At 35.7% G+C, this 23538-nt stretch overlaps 1 protein-coding gene across 4 annotated transcripts in view; it reads right to left on the bottom strand.

The window, feature by feature from the left end:
* Window positions 1-23538, bottom strand: part of SLC41A2 (solute carrier family 41 member 2) — a 125332-nt gene that overhangs the window by 50790 nt on the left and 51004 nt on the right. For all 4 annotated transcript variants that reach the window (XM_019446650.2, XM_019446648.2, XM_053894639.1 and 1 more), the window contains 4 exons: window positions 16167-16238; window positions 13850-13994; window positions 9902-10048; window positions 77-224 (listed from right to left, as the gene is read on the bottom strand). In XM_019446650.2, coding sequence (XP_019302195.1) covers window positions 77-224; window positions 9902-10048; window positions 13850-13994; window positions 16167-16238 — 512 coding nt within the window. The remainder of the gene's footprint in view (window positions 1-76; window positions 225-9901; window positions 10049-13849; window positions 13995-16166; window positions 16239-23538) is intronic.

Below are 23538 nucleotides of genomic sequence, written 5' to 3'. Positions count from 1 at the left end.
CATATAGAACACACAGATAGATACACACACACACACACACACACACACACACACACACACACATTTTAATACTAACCTACTTATAACCATAGCTGTTATGACAGGCTCCCAGCCTGAGTGGAGAACTGTCCTTGTGGCTGGATGTTTGGCAGCTATTATAATCCAGATAGGAGTTAGAGCCAAGAAAAAGACACCAACTAATGGAGAAATGTAGTAATACCTCTCTAAAATTAAAAAAGAGACAACATTTCAATCTCTCTTCTAACCATGGAGCAAATGTAGATATTAAAAGTAGAAGTTTCCCAGAAGATAGGACGTTATCCAACATATTCACGTGCTATATTTTCTATAAACTTCAAACAAATTTAAAACAGTAGATAAGGTAAAAATATTAAATAATGTAACCAAAAACTAATACATTAATTCAACAAACATTTATGGAATTAGCTATCTGTGCTAGATGAGAATTGCAATAATAATGATAATAATAATAATAAATAGTAAGAACAAGAGTAAAAAAGCTAACATTTATTTGGCTTCTATTATTTACCAAGTACTGTGCTAAACACTTTCAACTCAACACATCAACTCATGTGACAGTCCTCACAAATATGAGGTAGACACTGTCATTTCTATTTTATGAAGAAAACTGAAGCTTTGGACCTTAAGAACATGGCTAAGAGACAGCAAGAGTTGGGGGGAAATGGAATCTGACACCAAAGTTAGTACTCTTAACTCTCGAGTCAAATGGGATATTGTTTTTACCCACAAAGATCTTATAGTGCAAGCATTCCAAGGAGTATTGGCCAATCAATTGATAACAGATATCCCCATATTGAATAGTATTCCAAGCTCCAAAATAAAATAGAAAAACTAAGTTTAATAAAGTTAAACACATTTTTTCACTGCTGCACTTCTCAGAACCCTTAATATTCTAAGACAGAATATAGTACACCATGTTAACCACAGGTTGGCCAGACCACCTAGTTTCACATCTAAGTGTGACAACTTACCTTGGACAAGAAATTTAATTTCTATAAACTTCAAATTCCTTATCTATAAAATGGCAATAATAATAGTATCTATTTCATGAGGTTATTGTGAGTCTTAAGAGAATTAGTACACGTAAGTACAATAGTGCCCAGGCACCTAGCTAATATTTATTGAACACTTACTATTGTCATAATTATCATTACCATTATCATTAACATCTTGCTATTTGGAACACACTGAGATACCAGATTGCCAGGACTTTGTTACAACCCCTTTGTGGTAAACTGTTTTACTTGATCACAACTATTCACTGTCTCTCCATTCTTGTTATATTTTCCTATAAAGTGAATATCCTTCTCTGTCTCATTGACTTTGAGCTTAGCTATTTGTCTTGCTTTGTGGACATGCTATATATCACCTCTGAACAAAATTTTAAGCGCTTTCAGAAATGAAAGAGGTAGATTGATAGATATGGGTAAATATGAACTGTTTTCAGACACTAGACACTAGACAACAGGCATTGCAAAACTGTGATCCCTGAGAGAAGGGAAAGAAATGAGATAAGCCCTATAACAGCCTCAGCTCTTTGACTTAAGGCACATTCCAGATCACAGCTCAGGAAGGGAAAACTCAAGCAGAGTGATGATAGGGCAGCAGGAATTTATAGGACAAAATACTAGAGAAGAGGAAGCTCTCAGAGAAAGAACTTGTGAACTGAATACTAAGTTAAGCATGCATAGGGTGAACTCCACAAGGCCAGGCCAAGAATAATTGGGGAGTCGTAAACTGAAAAATTCCCAGAGTTTACAAAGGGCTGGAAGTCATTCAAGAGCTAATCTTGTAGAGAAGAGAGGCCTCTTTGAATACTGAGAAGATTTAGTAAAGACCTGAGAAGGGTCACATCTTAGTAGTAGGGCCAGCCCTAGCATAAAGTCTACTCAAGATTCACTCCAATAAAGCTTGAAACCATGCCTTGTAAGGCTCAAGCTAATCCACAATTAACTGCCTACAAGAATAAAATTAAACACTCTGTAAAGAAAACCAAAACAATTGAGCACTTAATGGTATTACATCACAATGTGTAGCACCCAACCAAAAATTATTTTTAAGTGTTTGAATAATATTTAGTCACATTTACAAACTTAAATACTCTGAGATACTCTGTTGTACTTAGACATTTCTCATGTCTCTCAAAAGTTTCCAAGTACTTATGACAATCTTTATAAATCTAGCGAATTAAATGTACAAATACAGAAAGTCTTTAAGTTTTCATAAATTTTTATATAATGCATAAAAATTTGGGAACATTTATATTTAAAATCACAAGAATAAGTCAATTACTTAATTACAAATTTAAGACAGAATTAGAAGACTGATGTGTTTCTCTAATGGGTTAAGTTACAAGTATATTAAAAAATCCATGTTTTGCCTCTTCAGCATAAAACTGTTAATACCATGAGTCTGATTCTCAAATATTTTTATAGTCAATTCTAAATATCCCCAGGAATACAAGTTGCCTACGCCTTCTTAAAACAGTGACACCCCAAAACATTTTTGGTAATATCATTTTAGCTGACCAAGGTTTTACTATTATCGGAGATTTCAGCCAGGACGTTCCTGGATTCTTCTCAATGATTCTAATACTTATTGTGTATAGTAGAGGCCTCACCTTATACCTTAAAGACAGCCTTGAACTCACGGTCCTTGTAGCTTATAGTCCTAGATTTTAGTTATATGTTACTAAGTTTTTCTGGCATCTCACAAAATTCTTCAATCCTTATCCAGACTCTTATCTTTAATTGAACTTTGTATTTCCTCATCTTAAAATATTTAAAGATCTTCTTGCCTATGACTAAAGATGTTTGAACTAGATAGAAACTCAATTTTTTTTTTTCCTAGCAGATAGGAACAAACAATTACTATAAATATTAAACTAATATCCAACCAAATTTTCTCATGGCTTTATCTAGATCACATCTTCAAAATAATTATGCTAACAAAATCCATTAAATATTTTCTCCCATTTACAGGGATATGACGAATGCTACACAGTGTTATCTTCTCCATGAATTTTTATAAAAGGTTGAAAAAAAAAAAACCTTTACTGAAAGGATTCCCAGTTCTCCTTGTTAAAACATTAACAATGTTAATGTTAAACATTAATGTTATGTTAAATAACATCCCAATTAGGAGGCATTCTAACCTCTTAAAACAACTAAGGTTGCCAACAATCTCTTTACAGGATCAAGCAGAAAACTAAAGGCAAAATCCACTAAACACAAATGAAAAGAACTATTCTGCTAGGTCAGATCATCTTCGTACTTCATTTTTAGGTCAAAAAAGGAGCACTATGCTCAGCTTTTAAGTTCTTCTCAACATTAAATCTTTGGAAGGACATCTGCCTTCCAAAAGAAAGAGGCACCTACCAACTCAACCCCAGGGTCATTGCTTGAACTTTCAAAGTGGACGGAAACTTCTCAGTAAATAAACTAAAAATAATGAGTGGACAGTTCCTCAGAAAGTTAAACAGTTATCATATGACCCAGCAATTCCACTGCTAGGTAACTACCAAAAGAACTGAAGACATATGTTCACACAAAAACTTGTACAAGAATGTTCACTTTTCATAATAGCCAAAAAGTGGAAGGAACCCAAATGTCCATGGAATGGTAAATGGATAAACAAAATGTGGTATATTTACACATGGAATATTATTCAGTACTGATTCATGCTACAACACAAGTGAAGCATACTCGTTGAAAGAAGCTGGATATAAAAAGTCATCCATTTTGGGGAAACGCCCAGAACAGGCAAGCAAGCAAACCCATAAGTAGATAGATTACTGGTCACAGGGGCTGGGGATTGACAGCTAACGGTTTCTTTATGAGGTGATGAAAATCTTCTGGAATAGAACATAGGTTCTATTAATAATAGGTTGTACAATCTTATGAATGTACTAAAAACCACTGAACTGCACAGTTTTAAAAGGTGAATTAATTCAGTGTGGAATATAAATTGTATCCCAATTTTCAAAAATTCTAATAATGAAAAAAAAGGAGAGGCAACTACAGTCTTCAAAAATGTCAATGTCCTGGGGTGTCTAGGTAGCTCAGTCGGTTGAGCACTTGACTCTTGATTTCAGGTTAGGTCATGATCTCAGGGTCATGGGATCAAGCCCTGCGTCACCACTGGGTGTGGATCAAGCCTGCTTGGGATTCTCTCTCCCTTTCACTCTGCTCCTCCTCAGCTTGCAAATGTATGTGCTATCTCTCAAAAAAAAAAAAAAAAAAAAAGTCTCTGTCCTAAAGACAAAGAAAAAATATATACATACATATATATAAAAACATATAGAGAAATAGAGACAAAGAATAAAAAACAAAGTAAATGGGGTAAAATGTTAACATTAAGTGAATCTGAGTCCGGGGTATGCAAGATTTTTAATACTATTTTAATTTTTGCAACTATTTTATAAGCTTAAAAAGTATCTCCAAGTACGAAGAAAATGTAAACATTAAAAAAGTGGGAAAGCCATGATAAAATAAAAATTATTAAAACTGATTTACTATAAATCATTACTATCTCAATTTCCTGAGAAACCTAGCATGCCCATTCCCACCAAATTATGATTATGTAGGACCTTCCTATCTTTTCCCTGGCTAACATCTAACCCAATTCTGATGGCTAAATATAAGAAAAGAGAAGTCTCTAAAACACTTCTCTTTGTGGGATATATTGGTGTTTTAAAGATGTCATAAAATTAAGGAATTATTTTCAGAAAACCATGAGTGACACAATTGGTGAGAAAAAATGGTCAATTAAAAGCCAACTGTGAACTTCTGCATTAATACCAAAATCTAAAATAATGTCTTCCTTCTATAGGAAATACATTTAAATAATCCTAGTCAAAATGATATTTTGTATTAATTTCTGGGTAGATCACAATGGGTGTTTTAGTTGGCTGAAATCCACATCCTAAACCTAGAACCTATGGATATTACCTTATAGGGCAAAAGAGGCTTTGCAGATGTGATTAAGTCAAGTGTTTTGAAATGCACAAGTTATTCTGGATTATTAAGGTGAACCCAAAATGCCAGAAGATCAGAGACAAGCAAAGGAATTTCCCCCCAAAATCTCCAGAAGTAACCAGCCCTGCGGACACCTTGATTTTGGCCCTGTGTGAGTCATGTTAGACTGCTGGCCTCCAGAACTGTGAGAAAATTGATTTCTGTTATTTTAAGCCACAGAGTTGGCGGTAATTTGTTCCAGAAGCAATAGGAAATGAACACAGGTGTTCAGATAAAGCTCTACAGAATTTGAAGCCCAATAAATGTCTGTGTGCATTAGTATTGACCCTGTGATATAAGTTGACCAGGGAAAAGTAGGGATGAACACAGCTCAAGTGGTTCAAATTGCTGTAACACTGAACTACCAACCATAACAGCCACCTTTTGGACTCATGGCTTTCACCTTTTATTAGACTGTTGGTGGCATTTTGCAACTACTGTTACGTAACTTCATTAATAACATCCATTATTCTTACCCTAAATTTTTTTGAAATATGTAACTGCTCTGAGTGACATTTTTATATGGCACCTGTTTCTGCGTGAGCAACAAAGCAATGGGCTCTGTAAGTTGCTGATTTTTTAAATGCCCTCTGTTATAACTATCAGAATTTTCTCACTAACTTGACCTTCCAGTAATCATTCTAAACCAAGACGGTGCTGAAAATACCTGAAGAAGAGTGACAGGCAAGACAGATTTAGATTCTACTCATATCACCACTCATAGCAAGGCCATGATATTCTAGAACGTCTTGTAAATAACTAGCTGGCATCCCTGTTAGCTTCCAGACTGAAGCAACCTGAGGTTGACTGTTATTGTCCTTATGGCTCCAACTAAGACATCTTTTAAAAGTTAACCTCAGAGAATGAGAAATCAGTCAACATTGTGCTCAAATCTTGTCTAAAGAAGAAAAGTTGACAGTTTCTCAAATCAGTAAAATCACGTACATACAAGAATTAGATAGCCATGCAGTTATAAACAACTGATAAACATTTTTAAAATCCTCTTAAAAGTATGCAAACAAGAAAGAGAGGGCAACAATCACTGTGTATAAACGTTTCGGTTACTGGCCTAACATTATTCTTTTAATAGCTTTCAAAAGTTACTATTATTCAAACATTACTGTGTGAATGAATAAATACCTTTATATTTTCTCAGCAAGTCATACCAAAGCATATCATAGTCCAGAGCTTAGATTACTTTCTAAACTAACTTTCTATTTTCTCTTCCATTTCGAGATCTTTCCTAGCCATTTTCTGCCATTTAAATTTTTTCCTTAGGGATATTAATCCCCCTGATACTTTCTGCTAAGGCAAGATATTCTTCCAATATTTCCTTAATACCATATGCACAAAAAGCTATAATGATCCATAAAATGCAAAGAATGTTAGAAATATCAGTGTAATGCTACAGGAATCCAGAGGAGGAAAAGATCAGTTAACATTAGGGACACGTATGAATTTAGCATTGAAAAATGAAAACTGACTGGCCTTAACAGAGGGAAAGGGAATGATGTAAGAAAGAAAAGAGAAAAATCATGGACAGTGTATGAGAATTGGTACTGGCTGAGTCTGGCAGGAGTAACAATCACAGGAAAGTTTCTGCTGACTCCCAGAGGCCTAAACACCAGGCTAACATAAAATTTCAACTTTGTTAAATGAGCAGCAAAAACTTAGGTGACTACACAAAATAAAGTCAATAGGAACAAACAAAGCTCTGGGCTCATTTTGTCCTTTTAGGGGAGAACTGGAGCAGTAAAAAGAGGGAAAATCCCGTCTTTACTTCGAACATCAAAAATCAGCAAATTTTATCAGGACCAAAGGAAAAGTAACCCATTGAATTAATGTAGAGTGAGCTTCAGTACATGCATCAAAACAAACAAGACAAGAGGGGAGCTGTTCAAAGTCATTTCTAAGTATCCAAAATTAGAGGTGGGGAACTAACTCAGGCTTTTTTCACATCCCAGTCAGTTCTTTGGGACCTATGGAACTCATGGCCTCTATTCGTTAACAGAAGCCCAGGGCTGCCATGAAATCCTCTTATCTCTAAAGACTGCTAAGTGTTTCCAATGTAGCTCAAGAATTAAACTTTGTTTCCAAGAATCAGGTATCTCAGCAGGATGAATGGGGCCTCAGAATTTAAACGAGACTGTTCCTAATCTTTATATCCTGAATACCACAAATACTATAATGATCTTATGATGCCCCCTAGTGCTCACAATGTAGACATGTTATAATCCAACACTGACCCCAGAAAAACCCTTCACTGTTAAATCAACTATGGAATCAATCAGCAGCCCATCAAAAAAAAAAAATTATATATATTTATATATATATTTATATTTATATATTTTATATATATATATTATATATATATAATAAAAATATATATAATATATATTTATATATAATATATATATAAATAATTATATATATATTATTTATATATAAAAATAATTATATATATTATATATATATATAATATATATATATAATATATATATATATATATATATAGCACTTCAGGGAAATAAGTGACAGGTAAAATGTAAAGAACCTATTTTGATTAATTCATCTTGAATTACTTTCAGCTAACTTTCACAAGACAAGTAAAGGCCCAGAAAAGCCTAAGCAATGTTTAACAATAAAATTACTTCTCAAAATAGAAATCATTCTATTTTCCTTTTTTTTATTCATCTAAACTACTAATGTATCACATACAACCCTCAAAATAGTGAAAGCTTTAGATAGTAACACATGATTAAGTCTTTTGTAAGAAGTTCATCACTCGAGTGATTTAAAAAAACACACACACACTTTAAGTCAGTACACATTACTTTCCCCAAAAGTTGATTTATCTTCTGCAATATCATAATGTTAAGTCTGTATCACTGTAACAATTGTAATATTTGTTATGACATTCTTCAATAGCATTCTCTTGCTTATTTTCTTACTACTGGGACTTCGATTGAGGAGATACCAGCAGCTGGGAAATGTGTTACAACTGACTTCATGTTAATTTAGGTTTCCAAGTCTGAAAATAACATACCTTTCTTTTTGTGTATATAAGGGAACCCATCCAAGAACCACTACCAACCTTCCAGCCCCATCCCCACCCCACCCTCAAGGGTCTTGGCAAGACCTATGGAATAATACTAAGAAACCCTTTACCCCCTTGTGCTTCCCCTTTCCTTTCTCTTACCTCCTCCTCACAGTGGGAGAGACTGGTCTAATTGGTAAGACTAGGGAAAGGGGCACTAGCCATGCCTAATTCATCTCCTTTTTCTTTTGGGATCCAGCCTATTGATGACCGCCTCCTTCCCCAATGCAGTTAATCTGTTCCTTCGGGGAGGTGAGGCCTCCAAGTCGTCCAGCTACCTGCCTGTGAATGGGTGAAGGAGTCTAATAGAGAAGGTAGGTGAAGAACATTAAGTCACGTTCTCTAAAACTAGCCAAAGCTAGTGTTTCAATCCTTGACTTCAGTATGAATTTCTAAACTGTATAATAGAGAAAAATATGACCAGTTATCACTCCAACAATATGAACTAAAGAAGATTATCCTTTTAATAACATTACTCATTTTCTGTACTTTATTTGACTGGGAGAAAGAAGGATTGAACATTAATTACCCTGAGCACACTTGCACACACGTCATTCCTTGCATATTTCACAATAATGAAAACCCAAGACCTATGGGAACAAGATCTTACATGGAGGTCATTGATCATTTATTGTCTTCTACCTTACATCAAGTGGACACACGTCATCTTCTAAATGAGAAGACTCTTCCTTGAACATATACATCATGTTTTATTGACTAATTTCATGCCACTCATTAAATAATTTAAGGTAATTTTATATACTAAACAAAGCTTCCCTTAGTATCTCCAAAAGTAGTAAAACGCCTGCTTTTGTTAGGTTAAATAAAGTCTTTTCTTTAGTTCAAAAACATACATGAGATCCTTACTTCTTCAAACCAAAGGTACTTTAGACTTATACCATAAACTGTATAGAATTCATGGATCATATGAGGATATATGAATAAATGTTTGCTTCTGGTTCAGCTTATAAACTATCTTTTTTTTTTCTTGTAGAATTCTGTGGGTTTCTACTCTCTTTTACTTTTTTCAATTTGGCATCTAAAAATAAAACCATAAACAACTTTTAGCACTAAACCAATGCTCACAAATCATATTCATTTACATTAACAATAATCCCGAAGTACAAATTTGCATTAAAAGGATTCATTAGATTCCATATGTAATCTATTACTATTATCAGGAATCTTATATAAGATGTCTCCAACTTCACACAGCATTCAGGCTCATTTTCATGGTGACTTTTTAGTTGTTAGTAATTGCCATGTTGGTTTCTGATGGGGGGGTGGGGACAATCACTAAATTTCAAGCACTGTTCTAACCTTATGCCCTGGGACACTAGTACAATGCATATATCAGAATACTGAGGGTTGACTCCTCACTGTCTACACACTTAGCGAAAGGGCAGAATTCATAGAATACTAGGCCCGTAGTCAACTTTCCTACCAGTAGGGAGTAACGTGAATAGCCTCTACGATCCACAATTTTCTCATCTGAAATTAGAGATGATAATCCTTATCTTACAGAGTTTTAAACTCCAGAAAAAGAGGGAAAAAATGTGAGAAAAGAAATATATGAGAACCACAACACATAGTAGGTATACAACAAATGGCAGTTATTGTTCTAATCAGTCTCAACCAGAGTTCTACTGCAGGTGAAGGCCACCAGGGGTTCACAGCATTGTTGCAACAATTACTTATTTAAAGAGACTCTGAATAGCACATTATATTTAATATCAAGTCAACTTACCCAGACAGGAGTACAAACCCTGACTTATCCAAGCTAATATGGCAAGAGTTATGAGGTCACCAAAACTAGCAGCAATGGGGGTAGCAACGTTATCAGGATTTATGCCAGTCTTCTTTGAACCAACAATAACCCCAACCATTATTATTCCTGGAAGAAAGAAAACTCATTACTTTTTATGCTATGATTTAGAGAAAATCAATCCCCTAAATACTGAAATATAAAAGCTAGACAAACAGTGAGTACATCATTTCCAGTTAGACTGCTTAGATAAGCTGACTAAAGCAAACAAAACATTTTACTCTAATGCTCTGGCAAAATGCCTTTCAACAAATTCCAAGTAGGGATCATAGAAGATTTGAGAAGTTCAGTGTAACATTTAGAGAACTGAAAAGCTACTGTAAAATAACATTCAAGCTGAAGTTTCAAATTTAATAACATGTATGTCTTAGATGTAATGTATATTTGTACCAAACCCAAAGATTTTATGTTAACCCTCAAATAAGGAATGAAAATATCAAAGAAAAGGTGATTCGTATTTATATGCACAGCAATTGGGAAGAAGACCAACAAAAACAGCTTTGTCTACATGGTGGTAGCCAGAATGCTTGCTTCATTTTATTATTTAAAATCGTTGAAGTATTAAGAGGGAAGTAATTAAAATTTGAACACTGGAGACCAGAACACAAAAAGCAGTCTTTATAAAGGATATTCTTTAAAACCAAAGTTTCTGTCTATGAACTTCCAACTAGAGAACAGAAGATGAAAATACGACTGTGTACTTATACTCCTAAATATCTATTTTCTTGAATCATAGAAATGGGAGGGGGATTGATAACATTTACATCCATACTCAATTGTATAGATTTTCTCATGCCAACATTTAGAGGATGCAGTGCAGAGAATATTTAAGATTAGTTCACTTATATGCTAACCATAAACCAGTATGGAAGCCTAAAAATGGCTATAGGGGGGAAAAAAAAACCAACAGAATCTCACTGCATTTTTAGACTGAAAATGACTCAAAATGATTTTATTCTAGCATTACTCATTTTATAGATAATAAAACTGAGGTCTTGGGAGTAGAGCTTAAATTCTTGTTGAAGGTCACAGAGCTTGTAAGTAACTCTAGTTCCATGTTTTCTACTACCCCAATAAAGCCACAATTATTAAAAGTAGAATCTCTGTCTTGCTTCAAATAATTTCTCACCTCTTATGTTCTGGAGATGTTTTCAATCTATAGACTTACCTTTCCCATAATATCATTGTAAAAAGAAAAAAAAAAGCAATAGAAAAGCTTTTAAAATGTATTATGTAATAATCAAGATGTGCTCACATAGAATCCTTTTTTCAAAGCACATTTAAAGATCAACATGGAAAGTTCTCCCAGGACAGGATGCCATCCATATCTTTTCAGCTAAAAACAAATATTTTGCCATCATGGGCCAGCAGAAAGAGCTGGGAGTCAGGAAACAGGTTTTAATTCTGATTTTCTGCAAACAAGCTGATGAAATTAGTTAAGTCACCTTACCTGAGTCAGTTTTCTCACCTACAAAAGGTGGTTAATAGTATCTGCTCTCTCTACATATAAATGTCCAACTATCATAAAATTAGAACACACATTGTTCAAAGTAACAAGCTTTAAGCACATGTATTTTAAAAGTCTGAATTCTTATGATTTTGAAAATCCTAGGCAATACCAATAGTTTTTACTGAAAGCTTTTAAACAATTATTTCTAAATGAAGCAAGATTAGAAAACAGAAACGAACTTAAGGTAAAAGAAGCTAATGCTTTGACTTTTTTTTTAGTGTTTATTTTTGAGGGGGGGAAGGGGCAGAGAGCGATGGGGACAGAGGATCAGAAGCCGTCTGTGTGCTGACAGCAGAGAACTCATTGCGGGGCTCGAACTCACAAACTGTGAGATCACAACCTGAGCCGAAGTCCAACGCTTAACCAACTGAGCCACCCAGGTGCCCCAAATTTCTTTTAACCATAAATTAATTTCCCAATAGCTTAACTTCATCCCACTTTGGCCAGTGTTAACACCACTGAATTCTGGTAATTCTATATATAGACAAGAAACTACCCTTAATAAAAGTACCAAAACAAAATGCTTGAAAATATTTTGGAAGTCAAGTCCTAATCTTAGTAAGATTCTCTAAATTCCCAGAACCTAACCAAAAAAGTTAGCTTAACAGTTTTATAATCACCTGACGTGAGAATTTTCTATTTTTCACCTTGCTGGTGATATAAGGGTAAGAAGATGACAACTGCAAAATAAAAATGATTATAATTTCATAATAAGCTAGTTCTCTAGTGTTAAGTTCTTAATAAATAAAAAGAATGATACCGCAACTGAGGTACCCAGGTGCTCCAAATGTAGTTAATTTTTAAACTTTCTGGCTTTTTAAAAGTCTAAAGCCAGTAATATACTGTGCTGAGCATACGGTTATATTTGTATTGCCACAGAATTAGTAAAAAAAAAAATTTTGAAATCTGAAACTTTAAAAAATTTTAACAGAGGGACTGCTTTTGAAATTCAGAATTCCTGGAATCCTTGCTACTCAAATGACAAGCCAGTAAATCCTCTGCATGATTTCCAGAAAGGAGTTTCTCAATTAATTTAATTTATAGAAACTAATGAATTATCTATTTTCTTGATCTCATTTGGGAACTCTACCAGAGTACCTAAGGCCAGGAGACAACCTCAGAAAGCCTGTTCTACATTAAGGTTTACATACAACAAATATAGGTATTTGTGAAATAAGATATTTTAAAAGTTTATAGATAAATTTTCTCTCCTTCTTGCACTCTTGGTGGGAATGCAGGCTGGTGTGGCCACTCTACAAAACAGTATGAAGGTTCCTCAGAAAGTTAAAAATAAAACTACCCTATGATCCAGCAACTGCACTACTAGGTATTTACCCAAAGAATACAAAAATCCTCCTTCAAAGGGATACATGCACCTTGATGTTTTAGAAGCATTATCTACAATAGCAAAACTATGGAAACAACCAAAGTGTCAATTAACTGAGGAATAAAGAAAGAAGATTATGGTATACATGTATATATACACCATATATATGTTTTATATACATATAAATATATAAATATATATTTATATATATATATATATATGCTTTATACACACACACACACACACACACACACACACACACACACAAAATGGAATATTACTCAGCCATAAAAAAGAATGACATCTTGCCATTCACAGCAACATGGATGGAGCTAGAAAGTATTAATGCTAAGCTAAATGAGTCAGTCAGAGAAAGACAAAGTATGATTTCACTCACATGTGGAATTTAAGAGATAAAACAAAAGAGCATAGGGAAAAGACAGGGAGAAAGACAAACCAAGAAACAGACTCTTAACTACAGGGAACAAGGTGGTAGTTACCAGAATGGAGTTGGGTGGAAGGATGGGGGAAACAGATGAAGGGCATTAAGAGTACACTTATCACGGTGAGCACTGAGTAATGTACAGAAGTGTTGAATCACTGTATTGTATGCCTGAAACTAATATGACACTGTATGTTAACTGGGATTTAAATAAAACTTAAAATTTTTTTCTCTGCGGTTCTTACAATGAACAGGTATCATTTCAATAAAAATAGTCGACATGGGGGCGCCTAGGTGGCTCAGTCGGTTAAGTGTCCGACTTCAGCTCAGGTCATGATCTCACGGTCCGTGAGTTTGAGCCCCACGTCGGGCTCTGTGCTGACAGCTTGGAGCCTGGAGCCTGCTTCGGATTCTGTGTCTCCCTCTCTCTGACCCTCCCCCATTCATGCTCTGTCTCTCTCTGTCTCAAAAATAAATAAACATTAAAAAAAATTTAAAAAAATTAAAAAACCTTTAAAAAAATAGTCGACATGGAAAATAAATTATTTGAAAGTGAAGGACGGCACAGTAGCCATTTCTAAAGCCACTTACCCTGCAGAAGAGATGCAATGAAAGCAGTTGCCACACTGCTAGAGCACAAGAGTATGGAATGGTCAAGATAGTATTTCCCCTCTGGAATCCAGCCCAGTATAATTGCTGCCACAGCTGCTAGAAAACCAACCACTGTTGCCTGAACCTAAAAAAATTTTTTAGAAAGTCCAACTGAATTATTCATTTCAAAACCAGTTTTTACTTCATTATGTAAATATGCATACCAAAAGTCAGAAGAAAGGATTGCATCTGGTCACTGAGCCGCATTACCTTTTGAAGAAGCCACTCTATTTTGGTTTTAATATTCCCTAAGGCAGTGAGTTCTCGAACCGCCACGATCTGGTGCCAGTGGGTATGGAATGGGGTCCAGGAATCTGTTTTTATGAAGCACCTAAAGTGACTCTGACGGTCTAATCCACAGATCATCTAAGAAGATACCAACCTTAAGACTGAAACTGAAACGTGTACCCAATCCACATGACTTAAGTCTGACTTCAGAGGCAGTGCTGGTAAGAGACTGGATTTTATGATCAAATGATAAGAATCTGACTCTTGGCTATATCACCTAATCTTGTGGCAAGTTATTTAAATTCATTCACCCAGCAAGTACTTATTTAGAATCTACCACGTAGGAGGCGCGCTATCCTGGGTCTTGGGATACACAGTACTCAAAATAGATTTATTCCTTGTTCTCCCCCAGCTCTTATCTATTTTTTAAAGAGACATTTAAAGAATCTTTGTAAAGATTCTCTTCTCTATGAAAACACAGTTGTGCTCAATATTTGAGAAGAATTTCTAGGTGCTCACAGACTCTCTGAAGCCAGTCCATGTACTGGAATCCAGAGCCATCTCTGGCTCCCAAACTGACCAACAGCTGCAGGGAAGGAGGATGACAAGGGAAGGGTACAAAGAACAGAAGGAAAAATTAAGCTGAGATAGAAGTTATGAGAATGATGCGACGAATAATTTATACTACCACTCTTACTTAGTAAGAGTTCAGAATATTAAAAGACTAAAATGCAATATACTTTCAACTTTTAATTTACGTATTAATTTATAGTAGCTTACTTGTTGTTAAATATTTTGATTATTAACCCTGCCTAGGTTCCTACAAGTTCAAGCTAGAAAAGATCACAGACATCTCTAATGCAATACCATGGTTTAAAAGAAGGGGGCCAGGAAGCCCAGAAAAGTTAAGTAAATTAACAAAGCTTATGCATCTGGTTAACGTTAGAGCTCAGATTAAATCACAGATTTTCTTATTTCGAATCCTGTGATCTTAGAAGCAGCGAGACAAATATTTCTTTTAAGCCCACATTCCAAAGATCATTTTATTTCTATGTCTTTGAAATACATTACATGAAATTACTTTTCTGCAACCATGCCTCTCAACGTGATGTCCTAATTGAGCTAACATTAAAATAGTGAGTGTTCCCTAAGCCCACTTGCTGGAGAGTTACTAGAGGCTGCAGTCCTGTGTCTTGGGCATAGTAGGAAGTAGTGGAAGATGAAGAGACATTCACCTGAGATCAGAAGGAGCTGTAAATAATCCATATATAATCCATGATTTAGTGTTTATGTAACTGACAATTTAATGTGTTCATTTAGATGAGCTCGAGTAACATTAACAGATTAAGAAAAACTCAGTTTAAATAAATATATAACCATAATACATAAAAGGGTTAAGTTTAATTTTAAAAGATTTACTTTAAAAAAAGTAGAAAAAAAAGTACCTAAGCAATGACGTGCTAAATATTTATTTGTACAGTTATTAACTCAAGTACTCAAATTCTGGCTCTCTTACATACTTATGATTAAAAATTTATATATATATATATATATATTATATTTTAATTACATGTTTTTCAAATTTGGAAGAACCTGATCAATTTCTAGAGAAAGAAAACTTTTCAGCAGTCATGGGTATCCATTTACTCTATCACTTTTTCATTGTACTAAATTGTTTTGAGCCCCCTGAAACAATTAAAAAAATTTTTTTAATGTTTATTTACTTTTGAGACAGAGAGAGACAGAGCATGAACAGGGGGAGGGGCAGAGAGAGAGGAGACATAGAATCCGAAGCAGGCTTCAGGCTCTGAGCTGTCAGCACAGCTGACACGGGGCTCGAACTCACGGACCGTGAGATCATGACCTGAGCCAAAGTCGGACGCTCAACCCACTGAGTCACCCAGGTGCCCCAAGCCCCCTGAAACAATCAAATGGTAGTTTTTATAGCACTAATATTTATTCCATTCTTACAGGTAACACCCAAGATGTATAAACCCAAGATCCATAGGCAAATATCTGCATCACTTACCTGCTTTAAAGCCAAGTTGCCAATTATTAGGTTCCACTTTTCAATGGGTGAATCCATCTTCCCGATATTTACCTGTTAAGATAGATACCTTCACATATCACTGACTAATCATATGCTTTTAACTCTGTTTTAGCAGCGTATGAAATCTTAAGCCAAAGATAATTCTTTAGTAAATCTGATGAACTCACATTTTTACTTAATATAAATCTGATTTCACTACCAGCCTTGAATCTCACATTTAGCTTGCCCAATACGTTTAGGGAAAAAAAACACTTTTTTAAAATTTAACTACGAGCCCACAAGAACTAGCGGGCCAGTTAATACTATCCATTTGCCCACTGTTTACAACATCATCAAATGTCATCCTAACATGCCAAATTTTATGTACTGAAGCCCAATAGGAATAATCACATAATTCTGAGCTGCTAGCATTTTATTCCACATCATGAAACTAGTCTAATTTGAAGAATTAGTGACCAGAAAACCCAGGATTAAATAAGTCATTTATATGTACATAATTTATATTTGAGCCATGACTAAAACTCTTAGCAATAAAAAATTCATTCAGTTCACATATAAATTTTCATTGTGTATTTCACTATTAAAATTTATGTATCTTTCTGCTAAGTGGAAGAATACCCTCTAAAAAAATATTATTCAATTGCTCTATATGCTAAATCATTACTTCTCAACCATTTAGGACTCAAAACACGTATATCCAAATCTGTCGAGTTTTTCTAATGCAATCATTTGGAAAGCAGTGAACAATGTTTATTAAAAAAAAAAAAAAACATACCAAGTTGGGTTTCAATTATTCATCATCTGCTTGGTCATGGAAGGTTAAGTGAACGGGTAAGGTAGGAGATACATAAGGATTGTTATTTATCAGTAGAGTTTAGCTCACTGGCTTCAGACCAGAAGATTAAGTGCTACATCAACATTTCCACTATCAATTTGGAAAACAGATTCTATTCTCCAACCTCCTTCTGGGATCTAGTCCCAAAGTACCCAGCAATGCAAATATTAAGATTTCTCAGTTTTTCAGTATAATTATTCATGCTGCCTTTATTTGCAGATTTCTTTCCTAAGCCTGGAAATCTACATTATTCATGAAATTTGTGTTTGTAGCTCTAACAACCTGAGTCTTTCCTCCAGTGAGTAATGAGGCAGAGGTAGTGTTTAAAGAGTGAAATCCGCTTAGGGTTTAATATTCAGGAAATAGGCATGACAGAAATTAGTGTTAGTTTTAGTAACTTTTAGAAAAAAAGTCTATAGGTATGAGAAGCAATCTAAAATGATTCCATGAAAAAGTAGAAGATGTGAAGACTCCAGGATTACTTGATAATCAGGAGAGGTAGAGACACACATACACTAAGGTCTAGGAAAAGGTCAAGAAAGGGGAGTCACAGAATGAATGAGTGCTATGGATTAGGTATGCTACTGTGCCAGATTCACTTGTACCACTGCCACAGTTCCTGCTAAAGCCTGAAGCTACCTTCCTCAAAATCCTCTCCCCTAGAGCTGCAGGTTACAGTCTGCCAGTGACAGGAGTTTGCCTAAGATTTGGAAGGCAGAAGTGAAACAGAGGCCACTATTTCTGTAAGGTCTTGGTGGTCAGACATATGGTAGGCATCCAGATGTCTACACTGCAATACACCCATAGCTTTCTTCCTCTTCTCCAGTGCTTCAGGTTATTTCTCCGACTCTTCCATCACAGATCTCTCCTTCTCCCCCATTTGTGTAAGCCCAAATTGCTCTATTAAATTCCTTATTGCTCTCTATAAATTCCAATATACACCTTGGCGGTTCTAGTGAGCAAACCCATACTGATAGAACAATGTCACGCTATTCAATTGCTCTGTTTTGTAAATGATGAAGATCACAATTTCTAAGTCCCTTCCAGATCTATAAGCCTCTAAATCTATAGTTCTTTTAGTCTAACATAAATAACAAGTTAATGTATGATGTGAAATAAAATATATTTCACATTTTATGAAATACAATTTATAATGAGAAATCACAATGTATTATGTGAAATAAAGCAGAATATATTCACAAATAAAAATCACCTTTTTTTGTTTTTAATTATAAAGCAAAGATTTTTAGAAGGATAAAAAAAAGACAGAGAGAGAGAAATGTTGATCCAAATTTAACCATGTAGGGAAAATACTTATGGTACGGGCGTGCATTGGAGCAGAAGTGGGAGTTTGGCAGGAAACTGAAAATTGACCTGTGCTGTCCAAGAATTGGGCTGACCTAAGATACTGGCCAGTGGCCTAGGATCAGCATGAATCATCTACATTTTTCCAGAGTAGAGAGGAAGAATCACAAAGTGTCTGTTTAAAGGCTTTTGCTAGATGTACTTTTATTCAATTAGCTGACCTGAATATCCTGGCTAGAAAATCTGAGAACTAAGAATGTGATATAGTGGAATATGATCTGATAAAGACTTCTATATGACCTGGGTTAATATTTTTAAATTGATATGTATTTTATATATTTTAAATATATATATTTTATGTGTTTTAAATATTTTAATATTTATATACAACCTGGCCAATATTTTTGCAAAGACACTAATTTTTTTTTAATTTTTTTTTTTAACGTTTATTTATTTTTGAGACAGAGAGAGATAGAGCATGAACGGGGGAGGGTCAGAGAGAGAGGGAGACACAGAATCTGAAACAGGCTCCAGGCTCTGAGCTGTCAGCACAGAGCCTGACGCGGGGCTCGAACCCACGAACTGTGAGATCGTGACCTGAGCTGAAGTCGGACGCTTAGCCGACTGAGCCACCCAGGCACCCCAGACACTAATTTTTTTTTTAATGTTTATTTTTGAGAGAGAGAGAGACAAAGTGCAAGCGGGGGAGGTGCAGAGAGAGAGAGGGTGACACAGAAGCCGAAGCAGGCTCCAGGCTCTGAGCTGTCAGCACAGAGCCCAACATGGGGCTCAAACTCACGGACCGTGAGTTCATGACCTGAGCTGAAGTCGGACGCTCAACCGACAGAGCCACCCAGGCGCCCCAACACTAGTTAATTTTTAAGGAAAGAGAGCTGAGGTGTCCAGAGCCTGAAGATGTTTTGGCCAACACTGTGGTTTTAAATTTTTTTTTTTTTAATGTTTATTTTTGACAGAGAGAGAGACAGAGACAGAGTATGAGCGGGGAATGAGCAGAGAGAGAGGGAGACACAGAATCCGAAGCAGGCTCCAGGCTCTGAGCTGTCAGCACAGAGCCTGATGCGGGGCTCTAACTCACGAACCGTGAGATCATGACCTGAGCCGAAGTCTGATGCTTTAACGGACTGAGCCACCCAAGCGCCCCATTAATGTTTTTAATCTAAATGCCTTAGCTTGAGCCTGCAATTCCTACTTTTTATAATCCCTACACCTTTTTCTCCATAGATGTATATGTTACTTTTCTGACCCTGAAGCACATGAATTACAGATAGGCTTTAAAATTTACTGGGACCAAAGATAAAAGTAGGTTGGAATGACCTTGAAAGTACAGATTTACAAATATAGTTACTATACTTGGTATTGGAAAAAAATATATTTAATATGTAAATAGATGAAACAAGGGTACCGAAAGTCTCCACTGAAGTATTAGTCTTAAATATATATATATTAAATATGTGCTCCAGGGGCACCTGGCTTGCTCAGTCAGTTAAGTGACTAATTCTTTGACTTTGGCTCAGGTCATGATCTCACAGTTCATGAGTTCGAGCCCCACATCAGACTCTGTGATGACAGCACAAAGCCTGCTTGGGATTCTCTGTCCCCTCTCTCCCTGTCCCTCCCCTGCTCATGCTTGTGCACGTGCGCACACACTCTCTCTCTCCCCTGCACCTGTGTAGTTTAATTGTCAGCCAAAGATTTAAGCAGAACTTATGCCCAGATTTTGGGGCTCATCCTTTCTACAGTTCTATTGCTGCTGGGATTTCCCCATAAATTTCTACCTGCTCTGTCAGCTCCAAGCTCTGTTATCTAATAATTCAAGACAATAAAACTTCAGCTTTCTGCCACTATACCTACGCACAAGTCACAAAAGGCATTTGACCAACAAAAGCAAAAAAACTCACAAATCTTAACCAGTGTATTTGTCTTTCAAGAACAGGCCCCTCTCATGCTTCTATTTAGTTGTGTGTTTTGTTTTTCATTTTTTGTTAGACTTCCTGACCTCTGTCACCTCAAACTGGTAAGACTGTGGGGTTTCTGCCACATGAGATCCAGGGACTGGGGAAACTCCCTCAGGCAAAAAAAAAAAGCTACAAACTTTGCAATGCTTACTCATTGCAGACATGGTCCTTTAAGGGTGACCTCTCGTTTCTACCTGCTTTTAATTACTTTCTATTGCCTTCATATAGTTTGTCTAGGTTTTCTAATTGTTATTCTCTGGGAAGGGTCACTCACTATTTCATTCTGCCGTTATATGGAATTAGAAACCATATTACATACTTTTACATGTTTGAAATATTTCATAAAACATAATATGGTAAAACACATATATGTACACACACACCCTAATATATCTTCCTGAATGTGCAGGGGTGAAGCCTATGCTCATAATCTTGAATGCAGTAATGGTTTCACATGTACACACTACGTACTGAAGCTCATCAAACTGTAAACTTTGGATTTGTGTAGTCGGTTTGTGTCAATTATACCTCAATAAAGCTTCAAAGAAAGGGGGGAGTTAAAAATCTCGATGACTGAAACGGTTTAAGTTATACATAAGTAGTACACTCCACAAACCTATGGCTATGGATTGGTATTTATAACTTAAGAAACATACTCTAGGGGTGCCTACGTGGCTCAGTCGATTAAGCATCTAGCTTTGGATTTCAGCTCACGTTGTGATCTCACGGTTCATGAGTTCGAGTCCCATGTTGGGCTCTGTGCTGAGAGCACAGAGCCTGCTTGGGATTCTCTCTCTTTCCCTCTCTCTCTGCCCCTCCTCTGCTCATTCTCTCTCTCTCTCTCAAAATAAAGAAATAAACATTTTAAAAAATAATGTAAAGAAACATACTCTAAAATTGAGACCAGTAGGAATATGCAAGTTTTGTTTGTATCTAACAATCCGGTTTTCTGACAAGAACCTGTAAAATTTAGAATTATGTCAAATTTAGGAAAGAATACTGAGACTGTAACTATATCAAAGTTATGCCAGAGTTATTAATATCATTATTTGGGATTTAATTTTTCTTTATTTTAGAAGTTTTACAATTTGAATGGGAAATCTAACTTATAGTTATCAGGGAAAGGTTTTGCCAGCTTCTTCATATCCTTTTACACTGGGATGTAAGCTCAGTGAGAGCAGGAATATTTTCTGTTTTATTTATTGATGATTCCCTAGCACACACTAGCACTTGGCATACCGTAAGGGCTCAGAAATATTTTTTGAATTAATGAATTAAAAAGCTAAAATGTTACAAAATAATTTCAGGAAATCAAAGGAGTTTTCTGAGAGGTTTAAGGCAACAGAAATCAGTTTTGTCTAGAGTGGGAAAATACTAATCAAACGGTTCTTGGCAATTTGCTCCTGGAAAATAGATTTATAAGCTTTAAAAACATATACATTGTCTTTAAGACAGTGGATGCCATTTTTGACTGTTATATCTAGCATCCAGAAGCAGAAAATTTTAGACCTCAGGTAACAGAATTTAAACAATTTATAGAACCACTGTGCTTGGGATTGTTTTCTAATTATATACTACTGTTATATATCCACAACAATTATCTACCATAATATATATCTACTGTTGAAAAGATAAAAATCCAGGAAAAATTATTCAAGTTAATCATTATAATTTAGAGACAAATTTTGACTCAGGTAAGAGGGCATGATAAAGTTGATTTGAATTCATCATTATTATATCTCCCTTGTTAAAATAGAAAACATTTTTATTGAAATATCTTTTTATCTGGTAACATTTAACCTTTACCTTTATAGAATAACAAGGTTTTTTTTAATTTTTTTTTTAATGTTTTACTTATTTTTAAGACAGAGAGAGACACAGCATGAGTGGGGATGGGGCAGAGAGAGAGGGAGAGACAGAATCCGAAGCAGGCTCCAGGCTCTGAGCTGTCAGCACAGAGCCCGACGTGGGGCTCGAACTCACTAACTGTGAGATCGTGACCTGAGCCGAAGTCGGACACTCAACTGACTGAGCCACCCGGGCGCCCCTATAATAACAAGTTTTAAAGACAACTGCCCTTCAACAATTGAGTAAGTAGGCTCTATATGATATCTTATGTTTTAGGTTCTCTATCTTTATACTTACACAAAGCTTTCCTTATAATCCTATAAGTTCATTTATCCTGATTCTCCGGCAGACAATGATAAAAATGAGAAAAGACTCTTTAATGGAGCAAAAAGATTAAGTAATCACAGACTTGCCTGCCATAGCTATAATGATTTTTACTCCTACTTTTATTTATTCATTTATTTATTTTTATGTTTACTTTTTTTGAGAGAGACAAAGACAGAATGTGAGTGGCTTAGGGGCAGAGAGAGGGAGACACAGATCCGAAGCAGGTTCCAGGATCTGAGCTGTCAGCACAGAGCCTGATGCGGGGCTCAAACTCACGAACTGTGGGATCATGACCTGAGCTGAAGTTGGACACTCGAAGGACTGAGCCACCCAGGTGCCCCTTACTCCTACTTTTATAACTGAAAATAAATACTACACAAGAAAATTGTAAAATTTTTAAAAGAATTATTTTTTGACCATAGATGAAAAGGCTGACTTTCAAATAGTACTTGTTTTAAGTTAAAGAAACAAACAAACAAACAAACAAACAAAAATCATTGACTTTTTACCCTGGAACCAGGGAGTTCAGGTAGGAATCTGCCACAACAGTCCCATTTAGAGACAATTGACAACTGAATTAAGGTAGTGGCAGGTGGGGCATAAAGGGAAGGGGAGAGGGATTTCATAGGTTGAATGGACAGCCTAGACATTAACTGGATAGAAGAGGGATAGTGATTGGTAATGTTAATAAACTGATAAATACAGAAAGCACAGTTGGAGCAAGAGAAGGTAATGAGTTTACTTTTGAATGTAGTGAGGCTACAGACAATTGAAAATTCAGCTGTAGTGATCAGGAAAGAGGCTGGAGGTACAGATCTGAGAGTCAGCAATGTATGGGCAGGGGTGGCATACATGAACTTATTGACAGAAACACAAAAACAAGGGACTAATATTTCAGGAAAACCTCAAATCAAGAAGATGAGCAAAGAAAAAGAAACCAAAAAAAATAGACTAAGAAGATGCCATGAGGGGCGCCTGGGTGGCGCAGTCGGTTAAGCGTCCGACTTCAGCCAGGTCACGATCTCGCGGTCCGTGAGTTCGAGCCCCGCGTCAGGCTCTG

Source organism: Panthera pardus, unplaced genomic scaffold (genome assembly GCF_024362965.1).
Source record: "Panthera pardus isolate Hobbes unplaced genomic scaffold, ASM2436296v1 HiC_scaffold_6, whole genome shotgun sequence".
NCBI lineage: Eukaryota > Metazoa > Chordata > Mammalia > Carnivora > Felidae > Panthera > Panthera pardus.
The sequence above is the reverse complement of the archived record's forward strand: the minus strand, read 5'-3'. Positions and strand labels throughout refer to the sequence as shown.